The 24057-nt window shown below is 46.4% G+C and overlaps 1 protein-coding gene across 1 annotated transcript in view; it reads right to left on the reverse strand.

Annotated features, from left to right (window-relative positions):
• TERT (telomerase reverse transcriptase) overlaps positions 1-24057 on the reverse strand; it is a 413108-nt gene that overhangs the window by 246756 nt on the left and 142295 nt on the right. Inside the window, exons 5-6 of the mRNA XM_082259713.1 lie at positions 8766-8948; positions 8196-8357 (exon numbers count right to left, since the gene is read on the reverse strand). Of these exons, the coding sequence (XP_082115839.1) occupies positions 8196-8357; positions 8766-8948 (345 nt within the window). The remainder of the gene's footprint in view (positions 1-8195; positions 8358-8765; positions 8949-24057) is intronic.

Here is a 24057-nt window from a genome sequence, read left to right on the forward strand (position 1 = left end):
ACATGCGTTTACCTGACAGCTAAGAACGTTTTATTCTGTGGCTAAAGGTACATTAGGCATTCACAGGAAAAATTGTTGGCCATAAAAGGCCCCAAAAATTAGGCATTCAGTGGACATGAAATGCCTTTTATGCCGCTGTATTTACCAAAGACAAGGACCATGAATTGTTGTGGGTGGATGGCGGTCTGGTGGATATTTGTGGCCTGTCATGGGGAATTTTTTACGTTCGACATTGGCGCCAAAGGGACTTTTTAAACCCAGCCATTGCACTGCTCTAGTGCTGCTTTGTCTTCAGCCCTGGATACCTGTTACCTGTTTACCTGCATCTTGTTCCTAAGTTCCAGACCCCGCTTGTCCCGACGATTCTCTGATCTCCACCTGTACCGACCTTGGCTTGTCCCGTGACCTCTCTTCCTGTCTACTCCTACTGGCTTCTACGTTACCGATTGGCTCCTGACCCGGCTTGTCTTACCACGCTTCGGTCATATCCAGATCCTTCCATCCTGCATAGGAAGCTCCTCCTGTTACCCAGGAACCCCTGCTTCCAGCACCTGCTGCCTGCTCAACACCCTGCTCATCGGACTTCTCTGGCAACCTTCACCAGCAGCCATCGTCCGCTCCAAGCAAGTCTCCAGGCGCTTGTGCTACTCTACACTCAGGTGTCCCCTGTCTGCACTATCAGGGGTCCCGAGTCGGAGGCGCAAGGGAGGCCTTCCTCACAGTGTCAGGCTCATCTCCAGATACGTGATAGTACAAAGCAGCCAGATGTCTGAGCCTGACCGAGGAACCTCCCCCTATGGACGAGCTATGTCATCACCTGGCGGCACTGACCCGATCAGTCAAAGACTTACAAGGAGGCTATAACCGACTTGAAGAACGGGTCCAGTCACTTACCCCGCCAGCCTCCTCTTCAAATGCCCAGGGGGGGATCTCCTGCTGCACCTACAGTAATGGTTTTGCCTCCAGAACCTCGTGTACCTACCCCGGAAAAGTTCTCTGGTGATCGCAGCAAGTTCAGGTCCTTCCATAATGCCTGTGAACTTTATTTTGCGTTGCAACCCCGGACCTTTTCACTCGAAGCCACTAAAGTAGGCTTCGTTATTTCCCTTCTACAAGGCGAACCCCAGTCCTGGGCCCACCGTTTGCTTGAACAAAAGGATCCCTGCTTATCCAACTTAACCTTGTTCTTTGGAGCTATGGCCCAGTTATATGAGGACCCCCAGAAAACCACTACTGCTGAGGCAGCCCTATACACCCTTCAGCAAGGCTGCAGAGCAGCAGAGGACTATGTAACTGACTTTAGAAGGTGGAGTGCGGATACTAACTGGAATGATGCTGCCCTCCGCCACCAATTTCGTATGGGACTATCTGATTCTCTGAAAGACGAATTGGCCCGTGTAGTGGTGCCAGATACTCTGGAAGACCTGATACACCTGGCGATCCAGATCGATAGACGCCTAAGAGAACGCCGTGCAGAAAGATCATCCTGTCAATCCCGACCCGTATGGATGATGTCTCGAGTCTTCAGACCTGGTCCGGCACCCTCAGCATCCGCTCCTCCCACTACTGACTCTTCTGAACCAATGCAGCTTGGCATAATCTGTCCTTCTCTCAAACCAGAAGAACGTCAACGGCGACTGAATAACTTGTGCCTGTACTGTGGAGAAGATGGACACTATGTGAGGTCCTGTCCAGCTAAGAGCCGTAAGTGCCTAACCCTTTCCTCTACTAACTAAGGGTTGTGCCCCCACAATTCATCTCACCTGACTGTTATCTCATTACAGCTTCCAGAAGGGGCTATCCAGGCACCCGCCATTATTGATTCAGGAGACTGTAGCTGTTTTATTGACCTGAAATTTGCAACTCAGCTAAAAGTTCCGCTAAGGCCCAGATCACAGGGACTGACTATCCATTTGGCCAATGGGTCTCGTATCAGATTTGGACCTGTCACACAAGAGACTCTTCCCTTGCATGCTACCATATCTGGTAACCACAAGGAGCTACTACGCCTAGATGTCATCACCTCACCTCTATTTCCCATCATTCTGGGCATGCCATGGCTGCAGGCACACAATCCCTGCATTAATTGGAAAACGGGGGAGATTAAATTCCAGTCATCTTACTGTCAACAACTCTGCTGCTTCCAACCACAAGACCCCCTGTCTTCATTACTGTGCATGGACTCTGATACTGAATCGTGCTCCTCTGTGCCTGCAACCTACCACGATTTTTTAGATGTCTTCAGCAAGAAGGAAGCAGAGACTCTTCCCCCTCACAGACCATACGATTGCCCTATCGAGCTTCTTCCCGGAGCCGAAATACCCTTCGGACGGATTTTTCCCCTCAGTGAACTTGAAGCACTAAAGGAATACCTTGAGGATAGCCTGAGAAAGGGGTTTATCCGCCCTTCCACATATCCGGCAGGAGCTGGGATTTTCTTTGTAGAAAAAAAGGACCACTTGCTCCGCCCCTGTGTGGACTATCGTGATCTAAATAAAATTACGATCAAAAATCGTTACCCGTTACCATTAGTGCCAGAACTATTCCAGAGATTCCGCTGTGCCACCATTTTTACTAAGTTGGACTTACGGGGGGCATATAATCTAGTGCGAATCAGGGAAGGTGACGAGTGGAAAACAGAATTTCGCACCCGTTTCGGGCACTAGGAGTACCTAGTGATGCCCTTTGGGCTTTGCAACGCCCCAGCCACCTTCCAGCACTTTGTTAACGACATTTTCCGAGATTTTCTGGACTTATTTGTTATTGTTTATCTTGATGACATTTTTATATTCTCCTCCACCATAGAAGACCATCATGAACACGTAAGAAGTGTCCTAGCCCGTCTCAGACAGCATGGCTTATACGCAAAACCTGAGAAGTGTGAGTTCAATCGTCAGAGTATCCAATTCCTGGGTCTGATCCTCTCCACAGAAGATATTAAAATGGATCCTCAAAAGGTTTCTGCCATTTTACACTGGCCGGTCCCCTCTGATAAGAAAGGGGTGCAACGGTTTGTAGGGCTCTCAAACTTTTATCGCAAGTTTATCAAAAATTTCTCTGCAATCATCTCCCCCATCACTCAGTTAACCAGACAAGGTTCCCGGTTCCTGTAGACTCCTGAGGCGCAGACCGCATTTGAAACTCTAAAAGCCTTCTTCACCTCTGCACCAGTCCTTCGGCACCCAGATCCTAGCCTGCCTTACGTCCTAGAAGTGGACGCATCTGAGTCTGCAGTAGGAGCAGTATTGTCTCAGCGGCAAGGAGCCCCAAAGCTCTGTTACATCCCGTGGCCTTCTTCTCACGCAAGTTATCTCCGGCAGAGAGGAATTATGACGTCGGTGATCGAGAGCTCTTGGCAATTAAGGCAGCCCTGGAAGAGTGGAGATACCTCTTAGAAGGGGCAGCCCATCCAATTCTAGTGTACACAGATCACAAGAATCTAGAATACTTACGAGCAGCTAAACGCTTGAAACCTCGCCAGGCCAGGTGGGCTCTCTTTTTCTCTAGATTTTTCTTTCATGTCACTTACAGGCCAGGATCAAAAAACACAAAACCGGATGCATTGTCTCATATGTTTTCTGATGCTGAGAGATCTGTAGTCCCAGATACAATTCTGTCATCAGGAAACTTCCTGTTACTGCAAGAGAACTTACTGCTACAGCTCAGACAGGCCTCTGAGGATATTTCCCCACTTCCCGGAGTGTCCTTACAAGTTAAGGGTGTATTTTTATGGCATAATAACAAAATATTCGTACCTGAAAGATTGCGGGTCCCTGTCCTGGATCTCTGCCATGACCATTCTCTTGCAGGTCATTTTGGAGTCCATAAGACCTCGGAGTTGCTTCAACGCACCTTTTGGTGGCCTGATCTACAGAAGGACTGTAAAAAATACATTGAAACTTGTGTTACATGTATCCGGAACAAGACCCCCAGGTCTAAGTCTTGGGGCTTGCTCAAACCCTTACCAGTCCCTGACAGAGCTTGGAAAATTATTTCGATGGACTTCATCGTTGAACTCCCGCCATCTGAAGGCTGCACTACCATTTTCGTGGTGGTAGACCAGCTATCCAAGATGGCACATTTTTTGCCCATGAAGGGCACCCCCTCGGCCATGGATACAGCTAAGTTGTTCATCAAAGAGATTGTGAGACTGCATAAAGTGCCTGCCAACATAGTATCCGACTGTGGAGTTCAGTTCACCTCCAGATTTTGGAAATCCCTTTGTGAGAAATAGGAGATCAAACTGTCCTTTTCTTCAGCATACCACCCACAGACCAATGGTCAAACAGAAAGGACCAATCAGACACTGGAACAGTATGTACGCTGTTTCTCGTCCTTTTCCCAGGATGATTGGGTGACGCTATTGCCACTAGCGGAGTTCACATACAACAACTCTGAACATTCGACTACCAAGCAGACTCCATTTTTTGCCAATTATGGTTACCACCCTTCCTTTCTGATCACCACAGTACCTGAATGCCCTGTCCCTGCTGTCCAGGATACAGTAAACTTTTTTGCATCCAACACTGAGTTACTTCGGGAAACCATGGCTAAAGCTCAAGAAAATAATAAGAAATTGTTTGACAAGAAAAGAAAGGGAGAGCTGATATTGGAACCTGGTGATCAGGTATGGTTGGCCACAACCAATCTGAAACTTACCTGTCCTTCAAGAAAACTTGGACCTAAATTTGTGGGTCCCTTTCCTATTAAAAGAACAATCAATGACGTCTCTTATGAACTGGTACTACCTGATTCTTTCAAGATCCACCCTGTTTTCCACGTGTCTCTGTTAAAACCTGCATTACCGAACCCCTTTCCTGAAAGGGACAATGGTACCCCTGAACCTGTGGTAATCGACGGTGAAGAGGAGTTTGAGGTTGAAGCCATTGTTGATTGCAGAAGAAGGGGTAATCAAATTCAATATTTGATTAACTGCTTGCCGACCGCCGCAAGTACATATACTGCGGCGGTCAGCCCCTCACAGGCAGAGTGAAGTATCGGTACATCACTAGCCTGTGAGGCTCTGGGGAGCGAGCGCGCGTCACGGACCCCCCCGCGCATGTGACTCGGCGATCATCGGGGGAGAGGGAGAAAGGCAGGCGGCTAGTGTAAACAAGCCGCCTGTCATTCTCCCCTGTGTAGAAACACTGATCATACGGTTCTACTATGTAGGACCGTTGATCATTGTTCCTACAGCTCAAGCCACAGCCAATCACAGTTAGAATCACGCCCCTAGGGGGACACACAGCCCCTCCCTCTCAAATAAAGTTAACCCCTTCACTGCCAGTGTAATTTTACAGTAACAGTGCATATATATAGCACTGATTACTGTAGAAACGTCACTGGTAACCCCAAAAGTGTCAAAAATGTCAGTCAAGGGTCCGATCTGTCCGCCCCAATGTCGCAGTACAGCAAAAAAAAAAAAAAATCGCAGATCGCCGCCATTACGCGTTAAAAAAAAAATGACAAAAATCTTTCCCTTTGTTAGTAAACGCACAATAACTTTTGTGCAAACCAATCAAAATACGCTTTTTGCGATTTTTTTTACCAAACATATGTAGCATAAAACAAATTGGCCGAAAATGTTAAAAAATTTTGATTTTTACTTTTTTTTTTTTTGGGGAATTTCATATAAAAAATATGAAAAATATTGTTATTTTTGCAAAATTGACGCTCTTTTTTTGTTTATAGCGCATGATCAAAAAAAATCGCACAGGTGATCAAATACCACCAAAAGAAAGCTCTGTTTGTGGGAAAAAAAGGACGTCAAATTCGTTTAGGTACGGCATCGCACGACCGCGCAATTGTCCGTTAAAGTCACGCAGTGCCGAATCGCAAAATACCCCCTGGTCTTTTAGCAGCCAAATCCTCTGGGGCTTAAGTGGTTAAATGGAAGGGTTATGGACCTGAGGAGAACTCTTGGGAGCCAGTGGACAATATCCATGCAAAAGACTTAATCCAGGCTTTCAAGCGTAATGACCCAGAGAGGTTGGCCCGGTTGGGCATCCGGAGGCTGCCCATTGGGAGGGGGCAATGTAAGAGAACGTTTGCTGTACAAAGAAATGTTCCTGTCAGAAACCGGACAATGCGCAAACTCGCGCAACCGCGCACGCACGTTCGCAAGTACACGAACGTGCACTGCGCAAGCACGTTCGCGGGTACGTGAACGTACGTTAGACATTGGCGCCAAAGGGACTTTTTAAACCCAGCCATTGCACTGCTCTAGAGCTACTTTGTCTTCAGCCCTGGATACCTGTTACCTGTTTACCTGCATCTTGTTCCTAAGTTCCAGACCCGGCTTGTCCTGACGATTCTCTGATCTCCACCTGCACCGACCTTGGCTTGTCCCGTGACCTCTCTTCCTGTCTACTCCTACTGGCTTCTACGTTACCGATTGGCTCCTGACCCGGCTTATCTTACCAGGCTTCTGTCATTTCCAGATCCTTCCATCCTGCATAGGAAGCTCCTCCTGTTACCCAGGAACCCCTGCTTCCAGCACCTGCTGCCTGCTCAACACCCTGCTCATCGGACTTCTCTGGCAACCTTCACAAGTAGCCATCGTCCGCTCCAAGCAAGTCTCCAGGCGCTCGTGCTACTCTACACTCAGGTGTCCCCTGTCTGCACTATCAGGGGTCCCGAGTCGGAGGCGCAAGGGAGGCCTTCCTCACAGTGTCAGGCTCATCTCCAGGTACTTGATAGGTGTAGTGGCCTGGCTCCAGCTCATCATCCAGGATAATGTCGTCCTCGTTCTCCTCCCCCCATCCACGGACAACACCAGGGATCCCAGAAAGGTTTAAAGCATGGTCTTCTTCCTCCTCATCGGTCCCGGCACCATCCTCCTTTGACTCCTCTTCAGACTCCTGTTGTTGACTTGTCTCAGATGGAGTAGCACCCCCTGGGAATTCATCCAACATTGCGACTTCCTCATCTTCCTGCTCCTTGATGGCTTGATCAATAACACGACGCAATGCACGCTCCAGAAAGAAGGCGTAAGGTACGATGTCACTCATGGTGCCCTGGCCGCGACTGACCAGTTTGGTGATCTCATCAAATGGCCGCAGAAGTCTGCATGCGTCGCACATAGAGCAGCCACTGGCACAGTGAAAAAAAACCAAGCTCCCCAGAACCTGTCCTGCCGCAGAGTTCGTACAGGTAGTCGTTAACTGCACGTTTCTGCTGGAGCAGCCTATCAAGCATATACAAGGTTAAGTTCCGTCACGTCAGGCAGTCACAAATAAGACACCCGACGGGCAGGTTGTGTTGCCGCTGAATGTCAGCATGGCGAGCCATGGTTGCGTAAGATCTTCTGAAATGGCCCAAGATTTTCCTGGCCTGCCGCAAGACATCCTGGACCCCAGGGTATTTAGCAACGAATTGCTGCACGACCAAGTTCAGGATGTGTGCCATGCATGGCACGTGTGTAATTTTAACCTGTTTCAGCGCGCTCAGCAGATTGGCACCGTTGTCGCACACCACTTTACCAACTGTCAAATTCTCACCATTGGCAGATCTTCCATTATTACAAGTGTCAATCTTCTGCGCATGTGTGCCATTCACCACCCTGCTGTTAGCCAGGCATTTAGCGACTACTGGAGCCATCCTGGAACTTCTGGACACCACAGGACGCTCCCAATATCTGCACGGCGGTCCCACGTGAGACCCCAGTCGCCACGTTTTCCAAAAGGTAGGAAACTTCTTAGAAAAATGGTCATTATAAGTCAGAAGGCCAAAAAAGGAATGGGGCCTCTAGCTCAGCCTGAAAATTTATGGGTGTGGGGTCCTATGGGGTAGGAGCGAGGGAGGGCTACCCAAACGTATTCTGCTATGGAAGTCTGTCAGGAAACTTTATTTATACTATACACCAAGTTAGTGGACTCTAAAGGAAGGTCACATCAAACATGCACCTCATCCACAGCTTTGTCTGTTTGCTCAGACAGGATAGAGGCCTTTCTGTTTCGGACTGCTCCCTTACTTTCCGTGGCTTGTTTTTTTCCTGTGAACTGTAAGAATTCCACTTGTACTTAGCTTGTCAGTTTTTATTGCAATCATCAGACTGTTACTCTTCTATTTATTGCCATTACTCCAATAATCTATTTGAAACGTGGACTTTGGCTGCCTGCGTTTGACCCAACAAGCTTTCTATGAACACACTAAGAATACAATAAAACTTAAAAAAAATAATAATAATTTTTTACATGTTGTCTGAATGATTTTCTTATCTGGCCATTTGAATCTATCCATAGCTTGGCATAGCGTCGTATGCAGTATTTCTCTTCCATTTGTGGATTTATAACTTTCCTGATCACTTCATTGAGCTTTGCATGGGGAATTGTTTCATAGGCTCCTTTCACATCTGTCTGAAATCAGAAGGAAAAGCCATATTTTAGACTGGGACTACATTAAAACAAACATTCTGTAAAGGATTAACAAAACAAGCGAAAGATACATTTGCATAGTTAAATATGTAATAATTTGATATTTGTCAGGTGATCATGAAAGCATATTTGGCCCAAACAAATTATATATAAATAAAACCAGTACTTAGGCAGTAATAGGTCCATGTGCATGCAAGTGTCAGTATTTATTACTTACAAACCACCCAAGCAAGAAAATTAGAAATGTGCAATTGCTTTTGATCACCTAATACAGCATATCAAGGCCGCTGTGGATGTGAACAAAACTGCCCAAGACTAATAACGAACCTTATAAACTTACAGCAAACCTTTAATACAAATGTGGCAAAGTACATTCAATGCAGTACATACCTTTACAAAATAAAATTTGACCCTTTCTGCATTTGATGCTTGAATCCCAAGAACAAATTTCTTCCACTTCTTGTATATTTCATCCAAACCAAACACAGTAGAACCTATGATGTCAGGAGACTTACTTCTCTCAAAGTTCAGAACACCAAAAATATTTTTAACTTGACTGTTGAAATGACGTATCTAAAACAAATAGTTGAATTAATTTATATTTAAAAAAACATAACTGAAATTTTTTTAAGTGAAAGTCAATAAAATTATTTCAGGAAGCAATCCAAAAGTCTTATTTCTTGGTTCACAGAGGCAAGATCCATTTGGAAACTAAACTGTTGGACAACCAATACAGTGTGTGCATCCAAGAAGCCCTAGCTTTTTAGAGGTGACAAAGAAAATGTTTTCTTCCTGACATATTTTCCCAGTTTTAGTTTGTTTATAAAGTAATATTTTGTATAGTTCAGCAAAACTATCCAAATTATCGTTATTTTAATTATAATAATTAAAAATGATTTCACATCATTAATTTACTCCTACTTCGAAACTTTGCCTGGAATTTGATGAAGCTACTTGGGTGGCTACACATCACTTTTTCCCAATCCCCTACAGCAGTTCGCAGTTCCCTTCTGCAAGTATGATTTCCAGAGGGGTGAACCTGCAAAAACTGAAATATACATAAGTGGACTTGCAGCTCATTGAACTGGCTGGGGGAGGTTTAGATATACAGTAGATTGTGGAAAGAAAAGGGTTAAAAATTGCAAGAGAGAATGTATCAAAGTCTTAGAAATACTCTTGGCTGCTAGCTCCATAAACCTCCTGGTTAAAGTATTGTTAGCTACAAGTCAGACTGACATTCTGGACATATGTACCAATTAGTATGTCTCAAATGCGCAGTTCTTACAACTTAAGAGGAGGCCTAACTCCTAGTGACATGAATCACCCTTTATATAAAATGTCTGCACTAAGATAGAATTGGTAATGAGCACTGAAAAAGGATTGCCAAGACCAAAACTTGTGATTTGAGGGAATTCAACGGCAGGCACTGACCCATTCCTATTGCAGAAATGTTACCAGGTAAGAAGGTGCTCCCAGAGACTTGGGCTTTCTAGATAAAATTGTATACCTCGGGAGGTGGACTTGCAAACCTAAAGGTGTTTGCAGATTCAGAAATGTGCTTTCTCTCAGCACCTAGGCTTTAACAGCCATGCTATTAAAGTCAACAACTGAAAACAATGCAAGATAAGGCCTTGCGTCAGATGATCCAGATGTATCAGCAGATTCCACAGAGTGTGTGCCAGGCCAGCAGGCAAACAAAATATTTATATCAAGCCCTTCTGAACCAATTCGGTGGCATAAGGATTCCAACCTGCTCCTACGTATCAGTCAACACAGGAGTCTCATTGGCAGGAATGTGTAGTCTATGTAATTAAGATCCCATGAAGGTACTAGGGTATCTGCTGCATCTGCCAGCCGATTCTCTCATTATGTACCTTTCCAACATCTAGCTGAAACTAGATGCTGAAAATCCATGCCAAGCATCCCCCACATTAAATAAATTTGTTGAAAGACTGGTATATTAAAAACACACATTCCCTGCTATCCACGCTCTTTTGGTTAAGATAATCTGTCAGTTTTTAGCACCTAAGCTGTGTAGCTGGTCTGCATGAAGAGAAAATCAACTCAATGTACAGGGCCCACTGGTCTTACCTGGAGTGGCAGGAATTCCATTCAACTCAACCCTGCTCAGCAGCTGGGTAGGGATCTGATCAGTAGAAATGCTTGAATTCATGTGACCACCAAAGAGACACATAGGTTTGATGGCTAAGCTGGGAAGACTACAAGGATTTAGGATATCCAATCAAGTCAGCACTTGATTGAAAATCTTGGATATAAAACATTTCTAATCTTGATTTCCAGGAAAAAAAATGTAGAAAAAAAAATGTAGACGTTTTCAAGACAAAGCCTCAAACACACAGAGCTGGGTGAAAGATATCCTTCCTCAAATATTTGAACAAAAAAAACTAAGGCTTTCTGGCAGTTGTTGAGTTTGGCCAATAGATCGTGCCATCCCCCGTAAATTTTCTTACACCATGCATCCTACTCTAGCAAGTGCCCCTAAAAACAGGTCTTGTAATTTCACTGATCATCATATGTAGCCCTCAATGAACATGAGAGAAAGGAACCTCAAAGCCAAACTGTTTCTGCAGCATTCTCCTGCAAGTCCAGGGCAGGAAGCAGATCCTTTATTTCCCTAGTTCACAACAAGTGGGTTAAGGGACTATGGGTGTCTGGATTAGAAGTGGTGCCACATCATTGGATTAGCAAATCTAGGAGGAGGACAGTGCCGATCAAGAGATTGGATAGGCATAGCAACTCATGTCATTTTATTTTTGAAAGCTGCTGGGGGATCCATATTTTTGTTTTTTTTTGCCTAAACTGAAACTGGGATTTACAGGGTATTCATGCAACTACAGAATACCCAATTACCCTATGGTTTCTTTGATGCCTGGAATAGCACTTAATAACCTTCTTCAGTGATAGCCATTGAGCTTTTTGTGTTTGGTTGCAGACATCTTTTAGAAATAGCATTAGGGTCTGTTTTAACTGTACACATTTATGGCACCACCTAGAAGGTAGCCAGAATGTGGAGCAAAGAATTATTAAAATTCAGGAAAACCCTCAATTTTTCCCAAAGTGGACAGTCTCAGAAAATATGATGCTTTCCTATATTTTTGCCACTGTTGAAAAAAAAGTTGGATTTATGTTTAATTTTTAATTCAACAATGCTGGTCGCCCACTGTTTGAATTCCATAATATTGTAAGATGTTTTTTCAAAACTAGAGATTCTTTCTGCTTGGTCTTTAACCACCTGAAACCAGCATGTTAATTATACAAATTTTATTAAATTTAAAAACATAACAATTCTCCAAACAGAGAAAACACCATTGAAGATTTCCAATACCTTAATACATTATTCCTACCATCCTCCTCCCACCCCTTCCCTACATCCCCCACCCTCAAGAACCCACTCCTTCACTCTGATGTTCATTAGGTTCCACTTAACCCTCCTCTTATGTTAGCTTTCTGTTACTATCCATGATGTTAACAGGTCGGTTTTGACCCGTGTCTTAAATCAGCCATAAAATACCCTCTGAACAATTATTTATCATCCAATTTGTTTCTTACCTCTTGGTTACCTTGTTAGGCTTCTTTATCCTTGAAAAGATTGGTTTTAACCGGTTGCCGACCGCCGCACGACTATATACTGCGGCGGTCAGCCCCGGCCAGGCAGAGTGACGTATGGGTACGTCACTCGCCTGTCACTGACTTGAGAGCCAATTGCGAGCGGGCGCGCCCGCCGCGGCTCGTTCACTGACAAGTCAGTGCGTGTGACCGGCGGACCCGATGTCCGCCGGTCACACTACGATCGTCCGGTGAAAGGAGAAAGGCGGAGCGGCTTAGGTAAACAAGCCGCCCGTCATTCTCCCTGGTGTAAAAATGAAGATCAGACGGTTCTACTATGTAGGACTGTTGATCTTTGTTTTTACACCAATAGCCATGTCTCTATACAGTTAGAATCACGCCCCTAGGACACACTTAACCCCTCCCTCTCCCAATACAGTTAACCCCTTCCCTGCCAGTGTCATTTTTGCAGTAACAGTGCATATGTATAGCACTGATTACTGCAGTAATGTCACTGGTAACCCCAAAAGTTTCAAAAATGTCAGTCAAGGGTCCGATCTGTCCGCCGCAATGTCGCAGTACCGAAAAAAAAAAAAAAAATCGCAGATCGCCGCCATTACGAGTTAAAAAAAAAAAATCCACCAAAAATGACAAAAATCTTTCCCTTTGTTAGTAAACGCAATAACTTTTGCGCAAACCAATCAAAATACGCTTTTTGCGATTTTTTTTACCAAACATATGTAGCATAAAACAAATTGGCCGAAAATGTTAAAAAATTTGGATTTTTACTTTTTTTTTGGGGAATTTCATATAAAAAAAAGTGAAAAAACGGAATTTTTGTAAAATCTTACCGTAAAATTCCTTTCTCTGAGTCCTCCGATAGTCGCCGCCCCTTCCCAAGTCTTCACCAATGGGTATTGACCTTTGCTCCGTAGGAGTAGCTAGGCAACAAGAATTGTTAATACAAAAGCTTTTAGCATAGACACACCCCTAGGGGCTGTCCCCTCAGTCAATACCTCCCTGCACCAGCATTCATAGTTACATAGTTACATAGTTAGTGAGGTTGAAAAAAGACACAAGTCCATCCAGTTCAACCCATGATGCGTGTGTGTTTGCTTTTAACCGTACATTGTGTACCCCTGTATGTTGTGGTCTTTAAGGTGTACATCTAATAGTTTTTTGAACTATCTATGCTCCCCGCTGATACGACTGCTTGTGGAAGAGAATTCCACATCCTTACCGCTCTTACAGTGAAGAACCCCTTACGCACTTTAAGGTTAAACCGCCTTTCCTCAAGTTTTAGTGAGTGGCCACGTGTCTTATTGTATTCCCTTTCTCTGAATAGTTTGTTCCTTATGCTAGGGTCGCCAGTACAGTATTTGTACATTGATATCATATCCCCCCTCAATCGTCTCTTCTCCAGAGAGAATAGGTTCAGTGCTTGTAGTCTTTCCTCATAGCCGATGTCCTCCATTCCCCTAATTATTTTTGTTGCCCTCCTCTGGACTTTCTCCAGAAGGAGGGCAACTCAGTTTGGTAGCATAGCAGTAAGAGTACACAAAAACCCCAAAAGAGGGGCGGGGGGCGGCGACTGTCGGAGGACTCAGAGAAAGGAATTTTACGGTAAGATTTTACAAAAATTCAGTTTCCTCTTACGTCCTCCGACAGTCGCCGCCCCTTCCCAAGTCTTCACCAATGGGACGTCCCAAAGCAGTGTAGACATGAGGGGTGGGAGACGCAACCGTGGAAAAGGCAACGCAGTAACCACATCAGAGAAAGGAACCTTACCACAGTAAGAGAACCAACTGGGCAACAGGAACACGTGCTCAACAGGAGCAACAACCCAGGAAAGACAAGTAACCCAGGGGTAAAACACCCCAATAACCAAGGGCCCAGAAAAACAAGGGTTACTAAGAAACTGCCGCACTGAGAACTTTACGGCCAAAGGAGGCATCGGCCGATGCCTGAACATCCACCTTATAGAATTTTGAGAAGGTGTGAACGGATCGCCGCCTTACACACCTGGGCCACAGAAGCCTGATGACGGTAAGCCCAAGACGTACTCAAAGATCTGGTAGAGTGCGCTTTCACAGGGAAAGGTGGAACCTTCCCCATCAAGGCATAGGCTTGCTCAATGATCTGTCTGATCCATTTGGCGATGGTCGCAGCCGACGCCGCCATGCCCTTCCGAGGTCCCTCAGGAAGGACAAAGAGGGAATCCGACTTGCGAAAAGATTTAGTGGACGACAGGTAAACCCTGATCGCCCGGACAACATCCAAGGAATGTAAGGCAACCTCCTTCGGATGCTTAGGCTTCGCGCAGAGCGAAGGCAAGACAATGTCTTCATTAAGGTGAAACTCCGAGATCCTTTTCGGAAGAAAAGATGGGTTAGGTCGCAAGACCACCTTATCCTTGTGAATCACCAGGTAAGGAGAGCTGCAGGACAAAGCCGCCAGCTCCGACACCCTGCGAGCCGAAGTGATCGCCACCAAAAAAGCAACCTTTTTGGACAACAGAGACAACGAGATCTCCCTGATCTTTTCAAAGGGAGCCTGTTGTAACACGGACAGAACCAAGTTCAAGTCCCATGGAGGCAAAGGTTCCCTCCTAGGAGGGGCCAAATGTCGCACCCCCTGAACAAAGGTGCTAACCACTGAATTAGACGCCACAGGGCACACACGGCCAGCGCAAAAATCTGACCCTTAATTGTGGCCAACGCCAAACGCTGGTCCACTCCAGTTTGGAGGAAAGCCAACACTCTCAACACCGAGTATGAGCGAGGAGAATACCCCCTGGACTCACACCAGGCAAAGTACGCTTTCCAAGTACGGTAGTAAATTTTTCCCGAAGAGGCTTTTCTAGCCTTAAACAAAGTGGGAATGACCTCAGGGGAGAGACCCCTATCCTTCAGGACCTGGCGTTCAACAGCCAGGCCGTTAAAGCCAGCGACTGTAGAGAAGGATGGAATATCGGCCCTTGAGACAGAAGGTCTTCCCGAAGCGGCAGGCGCCACGGAGCGTCGACTGCCAGATTTACGAGGTCTGCGTACCAAGACCGGTGAGGCCAGTCCGGTGCCACCAGAATCACCGTGTGCGGTTCAGAGGCCAATCTGCGAAGCAGCCTGGACAGTAGTTGAATCGGCGGAAAAGCATACAGACGATACTGATGCTATGGCGCCACTAACGCGTCAGAGGCGTCCGCCCGAGGATCGCGCGTCCTTGCCACGAACCTTTCCACCTTGTTGTTTAGACGAGACGCGAACAGGTCCACATCTGGAGAACCCCACTTCGCGCACAACATCTGGAAGACATCCGGGTGAAGGGACCATTCCCCCTGGTCCAGGGTCTGGCGACTCAGATAGTCCGCCTGCCAGTTCTCCACCCCCGGTATGTGAACTGCCGTTATCGCCGGGACGTGCGTCTCGGCCCAAGACAGAATGTCGGCCACTTCCCGAGCCGCCCGGGCACTCCTGGTGCCCCCTTGATGGTTGACATAGGCCACCGCGGTGGCATTGTCCGTCTGAATCCGAACCGGACGGCCCCGAAGCCGGTCCGTCCATCGCAAAAGGCAAAGCTTTATCGCCCTCAATTCCAGAATGTTGATCGGAAGGGAGGACTCCTCCTCCGACCAAGTTCCCAGGGCGGACAACGCCCAGAACACCACCCCAGCCCGACAGGCTGGCATCCGTGGTGATCACCGTCCACAACAATGGACGAAAAGACTTGCCCCCCCGACACCCCTGGGGACTGGAGCCACCACAGAAGATCCCTTCTGGTGCTGTGGCTCAACGAGATCCGCAGATCCAGGGATTGCGGCCACCCGTCCCACTCGGCAAGAATCTCCGCTTGGAGACCCCACGTGTGAAATTGGGCAAAAGGGATCGCCTCGAAAGCCGAGACCATTAAACCCAGACATCTCATGCATGTCCGGAGAGACGAGTGCCGGTTGTCCCTGAGGGACCTGACCTCGTCCTGAAGTGTCCGAAGCTTGTCTTCCGGTAGGAAGACCTTCGCTTGGACAGAGTCCAGAATCATTCCCAGGTAGGGAAGACGAACCGAAGGACACAGAGTCGACTTCGGAATGTTTATAGTCCAACCGAACTCCTGCAGTGTCCGCATCGTGGTGGACAGGTCGGTCACCAGGCTCTGACTGGCGTTTGACCGTATCAGGATATCATCCAGATACCCCAAGACAGCAATGCCCTGTGCTCGCAACAGGGCCAGAACCGGCGCCAGCACCTTAGTAAAAACCCGCGGAGCCGAAGCGAGACCGAAAGGTAACGCCACGAATTGGTAGTGATCCTCCGCAATGGCGAATCGAAGGTACCTCTGGTGACCCTCGAAAATGGGGATGTGCAGGTACGCATCCTTCAGATCGATGGAGGCCATGAATTCCCCCGGACTCAGGGCAGCCACCACTGAGCGCAGGGATTCCATGCGGAACTTGCGAACCCACACAAAGCGGTTCAGAGCTTTCAAGTCCAGAATCAGACGCACTTTGCCCTCCTTTCTGGGCACAGTGAACAGATTGGAGTAAAACCCCCGAAATCTGTCCCGATGAGGCACCGGAACAACCATCCCTTGGGCCCGCAGGTCCCGCACCGCCCGGTGCAGATCCTGCAAGCGCTCCGGAAACAGCTGAAGATTTGAGGGAAAAAATCTGCCCGCCGGCCAAGAGAGAAATTCGATCTTGTAACCAGATCGAACGATTTCCTGAACCAATCTGTCCCGAATGCGGGTCAGTCAAGGTTGTGGGAAACCGCGCAGACGTCCCCCCACCCCAGAAACGGGTGAGGGCGCCCCTTCAGGCGGAAGTGGTATGGGAAGTTGAACCGGACTGGCCGGACTTCTGCTTCCCTGCCCACGGCTTCTTCTGGGAGCCTTGGCCTTTGAAGGGCTTGCCCTTGGATTGTGACCTAAAGGCACGAAAGGAACCCCTGAGAGGGCCTAGACGAGGAATTCCGTTTACCACGGAAGGACTTTTGCTTGTGAGACTGGGGTAGGAGAGTACTCTTGCCCCCCGTAACCCCTTTTATCAGAGTATCCAAAGCCTCGCCAAAAAGGCGAGATCCCGCGTAGGGAAAATCCGCCAGCGTCTTGCGAGAAGATTGGTCGACCGACCAATTTTTCAGCCAAATCAGACGACGGTTCAGTATCGCCACGCTGGACAGGCGCGCAGCCAAGGGAGATAAATTCAAGTCCGCATCACACAAGTACATGACACCCTGATGGATCTGGTCCACCATAGCCAACGTGGTAGGCGAAGCTGAATCAGCCACCAAGGTGCGTCTAAGCATCTTTGTCCAATCTGCAACAGCCTGTGCCGCCATAATGGAAGCAAAAATAGGCTTCAGCATAGAACCAGCAACCATATAGGCATGACGGGCAAGAGACTCCATTCTCCTGTCCGTAGGGTCCCGGAAAACCGGGGTATCCTCAGAAGGCACCGCAGTAGCCTTGTTCAAAATGGCTACCGCGTGATCCACCTGAGGCGCCACACATCAACGCTCGTCGGTGGAGGGCGCAAACGGATAAAGCAGTTTAAACTTATTAGGCACAGTAAAGGGCTTCTTTAAATTGCGCCACTGTTCATTAACCGTATGGTGAAATTCAGCAGGACAGGGAAAAACCTGCGCTGATTTTCGCGTTCTCTGCGTTCCAAAGGAGGACACCCTAGCAGGAGGAGTAGGCTCATCCTCTAGGTGCAAGGTATCTTTAATGGAAGCAATCAGCTCATTCATGAGTGCAAGCTCTTCAGGCGAGCCAGGGGGAGAAACATCAACCCCCTCCACCTCTGCCTCCCCCTCGGACCCCAGAAGGTCCAAAGATGAGCGGGACCCCGAGAAGGGTACGCCAGCCACAGCAGCCACATCGCCCTCTGAATCAGAGGAAATGGACACCCTGGCCCTTTTTGCGGATCGTTCAGCAATCAGCATCTGCACCTGAGACACTAAGGAAGCCACCACAGCGGTCAGATCGGCACCCTCGGGGGGTGCAGCAGCCCCCTGGTCCCCCACCAGGGCGGGGGGAAACTTGCTATCCTGAGAATCCATGCCCCAGTAATGAAAAGTAAAAAAGGTACTGGCCCTTTAACACCACGGCGAGCGCAGCCCACCGCACACTACTGTATGCACCGACCCCGCAGGGATAGATAACACTGAGCAAGGAATGACAGGACAAAGAAGGTAAAAACCTGGAGAGAGCACAACAGGCTGCTGCCACCGATCGCTGTTCCCAGAGAAAGAGGAAGTGATGCAATAGCTGGCTGACTGATATAGCCTATGAGGCTCCGCAAACATGGCCGCCCGGCTGAGGGATGAGGCTACAGGAAAATGGCGCCGACATGTGCTCGGATGAGCACGGCCCACCAAAATGGCGGCGAATGGCGCCAAAACACGGCGCTGTACAGGGACAGGGCCGGTCACAGCATGCAAGCAAGAAAATGGCGGATCGCCGCAGCGGCCGCCGCAACACCACATGTCTGCACCCAGAACTGCATCCAGAGCACAACTCACAGCAGAGCAGGATGGCCCCCCCTCGCAGCCCACAGGCAGTGCAGCCATACAGGGACCTGACAGGGAGCCCGCATTTACACAGACATGGGGGGTACTACACAGCCACAGACTGACACCCCCACAGAAGATCCCCACACAGAAGGTGCTTACCGTACCAGATGGCGTGGGGAGCCGTCTCCAGCGACAAACCGCTATCAAGGCAGACAGGGAGTGCCGCAGCCAGGACGCTTGTGGACTGCAGCCATAGACCGCAGCATGGCGTCCAGTGAGGTAGCCACCTCACAGGCAGCATCCCTGCAGCGAACAGGGATGGGTCGTTCAATGTGCCAGGGCAAACCTAAGCTGAACGCTCAATGGCAGGCTGGGGATCCATCTGGCTCTCAGCCCTGGGATCCAGGGCGGCCAGTCCGAGACCCAGCTCCGCATGATGATTCTTCATCCGAAGATCCCTGAACTAAAGCTGACAAAACAACAGCTAGTAAAGAAAAGAAAAAAATACTTGAAATAAAATCAAATAAAGGGTAGGAGGCTGAGACTGAGCCCCAGCACAGGAAAGCCAGCTACTCCTAAGCTAGGCAAGATCAAACTGAGTTGGGAATGCTGGTGCAGGGAGGTATTGACTGAGGGGACAGCCCCTAGGGGTGTGCCTATGCTAAAAGCTTTTGTATTAACAATTCTTGTTGCCTAGCTACTCCTACGGAGCAAAGGTCAATACCCATTGGTGAAGACTTGGGAAGGGGCGGCGACTGTCGGAGGACGTAAGAGAAATATTGTTATTTTGCAAAATTGACGCTCTTTTTTTGTTTACAGCGCATGATCAAAAAAAATCGCACAGGTGATCAAATACCACCAAAAGAAAGCTCTGTTTGTGGGGAAAAAAGGACGTCAAATTCGTTTAGGTACAGCGTCGCACGACCGCGCAATTGTCCGTTAAAGTCACGCAGTAAAAAAAAAAAAAAAAAAAAAAATCGCAAAAAAACCCCTGGTCTTTTAGCAGTCAAATCCTCCGGGGCTTAAGTGGTTAATGTATATTAAAAAAGAATAGCGCACACATGCAAAAGAAATGACTATCAAATATGGAGACAATCCATAAATGAAAATGGGGATTTAGTCCCACCATATGGCCATATTGTGCTCAAGCCCACCACGGCGTCAAAGTACCCCATTATCAGTGGGTCCTACACTATCCATAAAAAAGGGGTGAATCCAGCCTCTCTTACCCTTGGAGACAACACTCCTTGCTGGGAAAGATGTGCTAATGCACTACAGGGGACTCCTCCTATATCTACTTGATAGTGGACACCAATAGAGTACAGGTGTGTGTGGGGGATGGGATGCTCAACCTCAGAAGTCTGGTCAGTGGTTAATATTTTTGGTGTGACCCCTTAGACCTTTCTTTTGATAGCATACCTCTCATTTTCAAATTTAAAAAATGGTAAAATAAAGTCAGCAACTCTGAAATGTATTGGTCCTATGTTTCTTCACTTTATTTAGAGAAGCAGACAAGCAGGCAAAGAGATAGGCCCCTCCCTAACTACAGCTCACAGGGTTGAGAGGTGATTGGCTGTCAGTGTTACTAAGCAAAGAGAGTGTTTATGATTTCAGTTTTGGCACTTATTAGTGTCCTAAAATCCTATATTATAACTGGGTCAGAATTGACCCTAACACCATAAACGTCTTAATTTTCACCACAGTATTTTATAATTTAGTGAAAAGGATTCTTTTTCTATTACATTGTTTAAATAGAGGTTCCTGACAAAGTAAAAAAATCTTGATGCAATAAACACATTTATGTGATACTTATAGACATTCAAAACCTGAAAACGGGTCGATTCTGACCCTAACATAAGAGGAGGGTTAATATGCTATATTCAATTGTGGTCTTAAATTCTACCCAACACTTCCATAGGTTTCTACATTTTCTCATTTCGTCTTTATTGTAATGATCTAGCAATATAATATGTATTCTCTACCCTTAATACCCAATCTCTTACTACTGGACTTTGTCGCTAACAAATATTTGGGTATCAAAGATTTAGCGGCATTTAGGAAGTATGGTATAACAGTCTTTATTTTGTTTAATAGTCAGATTGGTCTTATGCAATAGTAAAGCCTTGGGGGTTTTAGGTATCTCAACCCCCATCTGCTTTAAAATACCTTTTAAAATCTGGCATTGCCAACAACCCCCCTCCCCCCTCCCGGGTTTTTTCTTTACTTAATATTGCTAATAGAATTCTAGGTTTTTTATATTTCCATACGAATCTCAATGTTATCTTCTTATATGTATCAAAGTAACTCAGTGGTAGTTGAATCGGAGGCATCTGAAATTTGTATAGCACCTTTGGTAAGATACCCATTTTAATATATTAATATGCCCTATTCAGGAAAGAGGTCTATTAGAACGTTTTCGCAATTCTTCTTTAATTTCATTTAAGAGTGGAATATAATTCAGGTGGTACAGCTCTCCCCAGGTAGCAGTCAAATTCACCCCTAAATATTTCAAACTATCCTTCCATCTAAACGGGAATCTTTCTTGTAAAGTGTAATCAACTTTTCTAGCTAAATTTATATTCAGAATCTCAGTTTCGATCTGACTTCAGAAACATATCTACCTTCTGCGTCTACCCTTCTCTCTTTTTCCTTAAACTTCACGTTTTTTGAGAATCTCATTGCTACTCCTTTAGCCTTCCCTGTATCTGAATCTCCATAGTACAATACTGGGTAATTCTTTGAGTATAATTTTTTTTTAAGTAATGGGAAAAATGGGTCTCCAGCAAAAAGACAATATCATCAGAGTAGGATTGAATTTCCTTAAAAGTTGTATGTCTGTTTGCAGGAGTATTTAGACCTCTAACATTATATGTCACTAGTTTTATCCCCAATAATTTTAAAATGTATTCCACTTTTCCCCGTCTCCCCCCTCTTCTTGCGCCCAACGATGCAGGGGTGGCCCCTGCCCTGAGGGACCCCCAGGGAGGGGGGCTCAGCCTTACAAAGAATAGTACAAACCATACCTCCACCACAAACGGAAGCAAATCAAAACATCTTAACTTTAATATCCAACAGTGTCCTAGAGCAGGGGGGTACCTTCCCTCACCCCCCCCAACCCTCCCTCCCTCTCCATTCCTCCCTCCTCCCACATGGATGGTCTTAGTATGACCCCAGAATCAGCAGAAAACCCACTCTCCTCCTTTCGCCATTGATTCCTTTATTTGGCGTTGTAACTCTGCCCATGCATGTCTGACGGAGCACCCTTTCCTCCCCTCCCAAATGAGGGTGTTTTGGGGGGGGGGGGGGTCATCCCAGCCTACCTGGCAGCCCACCTATGCCTCTGCTACTATTCTCATTTAATTTGGATTAGACCATCTGCTACTCTAATCCCCCTCCCCCTGCCCCCCAATTTATGGCAGCAAGGGAGAGGGAAGCAGATTTTCAAGACCCAGCAAGAGCGGTGCTCCACAGAATTCAGTCCACCTAAGTCTTCAAAAGTACCTCTCATCTCTTTTTCTGGCTCCCTCTCGCCCCGTCTATGGTTCTATTTATTTTTATTATTTAGGATTTTTTTTCCACCCCCCCTCCCCCTTCCATCCCCTGTATCCCCCCCCCCTTCTAGCTATCCCAGAAGGTTTCTGTACATGCAAATCCAGTCTCTCACAGAAATCCTGAAAATCTTCCAGAAACCTTAGTCTTGCGGTTTTTCCCTCTTTATATCCTATTAGGCATGCCAGAAATCCCCAGCTGTATCTTATATTTTCCTCTCGCGTCTGCTCCAACAAAGGTTTCAAGAGCCTCCCCCTCATCAGTGTTTCTGGGGCTAGGTCTGCAAAAATTTGTGATTTTACTACTTCATATTCAATTATCGATCGTCTTTTCAGTTTCTCGTCAATCCGAGCTTTTTCTTCATAGAATTTAAATCTAGCAAAATTACATCTCTGGGTAGCTCTGTTGATATATTTTGAGGTCTCCGGATTCTATGTATTCTATGTACACTTTCTCCAGAAGTGGGTTAAACATTTTATTCGCTTTTGTTCTTAAGTCCTCTCCCTCTTCCTCTGATAAGCCACGGGTCCTCAGGTTCATTTTTTTTACCTGATCTCTCAGCCTGGTTATTTCCATAGAGTATCGTTTGATCCTATCTTCTGTCTCCTCCACTCTTTTAATCATATGTCCCATTTCTTCTCTTAAGGATGTCATCGCCTCACGAATAGTAATCTCAAATTTTTTAAATATATCTGCCATTTCCGGTTTTGTTGGTAATTGAGGACTTTCACTCTGATCTTCTATCCTACTTCTTTCCAGGTCACTCTCTATTCCAATCTCCAACAGCTGACATGAAATCTCCCCAGATGTTTGATTATGCAATATTCCTTCATTAATGCCTGGTGTTCTTTTACTCTTAGGTCCCTGTTTCCCAAGAATAGGGCTTTTTGAGTTTCCTTCTTGAGGCAGGTATTTCTTGATTTAATTTCCATTTGTCTTAGGGGTTTTACCTTTTGTTTTGGTACTTATTTTCCATAAAAAAAAGGACAGCTTAAGAAAGAAGGGGTAAAAAGTACCACCTAAAGGGGGGGGGGTCCTCAAATGCAAACCAGTCCAAGATTTTTCTAGAACCTTCTCATTTTTTTTTTTCTTCCTCTTTTTTTTTTTTTTTTTTTTTACTTTTGGGATCCTCTTATTTTATCCTGTATCCTGTTTATCTTTGTCCTTAATTTTAAACCTTCACCAGGATGTAGTATGGCTTGGTGGAGTGAGCGTTTGTACACTTAAATTGTTTATATTTATTTAGAAATGCCTTGGCACATTCTATATTGAGGTAGGAGGAGAGAAAAGGAAAATAGAAAGTCCCAGCTGTGTAGTCCACAGAAAAACAAATCCTTATTCCTCCTCTGACTATTTAATTAATCCCATACAGAGTTTATTCATTTATCCTCATTGTCCATAATATATAATATAGGATTTAATTTTATTTTAATTTTGTAGTTTTGACTCACCCTCCTCCTTTTCCTGCTCCCCCTTCCAGGGTGCTCTCCTCCTCGGGCTTTCCCAGTTCAACACAGTAGTTTAAAAGGCTTTTCTTTAATATTAAGCCTTTTGGAACACAGTCTACAGCCACTGCTGGGATACTTCCTTCACTCCACTCCACTCTCCTTCCTCCCCGCCTCAGACAGCCAATGCCAGTGATGTGCTCAAACGCTTCCTGTTGGCTTGATGTATCAGCTTCTTCCATGACGGCTCCATTTTCCGCTTTGGGGTGAGTCAAAACCCCGTCAATCACTCGAGGGGCTACCTTGCTGTGCCTCAGTTTGCCTCGTCTGGCTGCCGCTCAAACTCCACCGCCTATCTCCGGATCCCTTCACGGTCTACCTTCCTCTGCCACAGATGCAGACATGCTTGGTTAGCCACCTCCCGGCGTCTAGTCCATCTTTCTTTCAGGTGCCACGAACATGCTCCTCCCCTTCTGTTTCCTTCTGACCTGAAACCAGCATGTTAAACCCCCTTTCTGTTAAGTCAATTGTTTGGGTTTTGGGCATACTTTGACTAACAATGCAAAACTGTACCCAAATTAATTTTATATCACATCATTTTAAACACCCCCAAAA

This window comes from Pelophylax lessonae (assembly GCF_965119305.1).
Source record: "Pelophylax lessonae genome assembly, chromosome: 5".
Classification (NCBI taxonomy): Eukaryota; Metazoa; Chordata; class Amphibia; order Anura; family Ranidae; genus Pelophylax; species Pelophylax lessonae.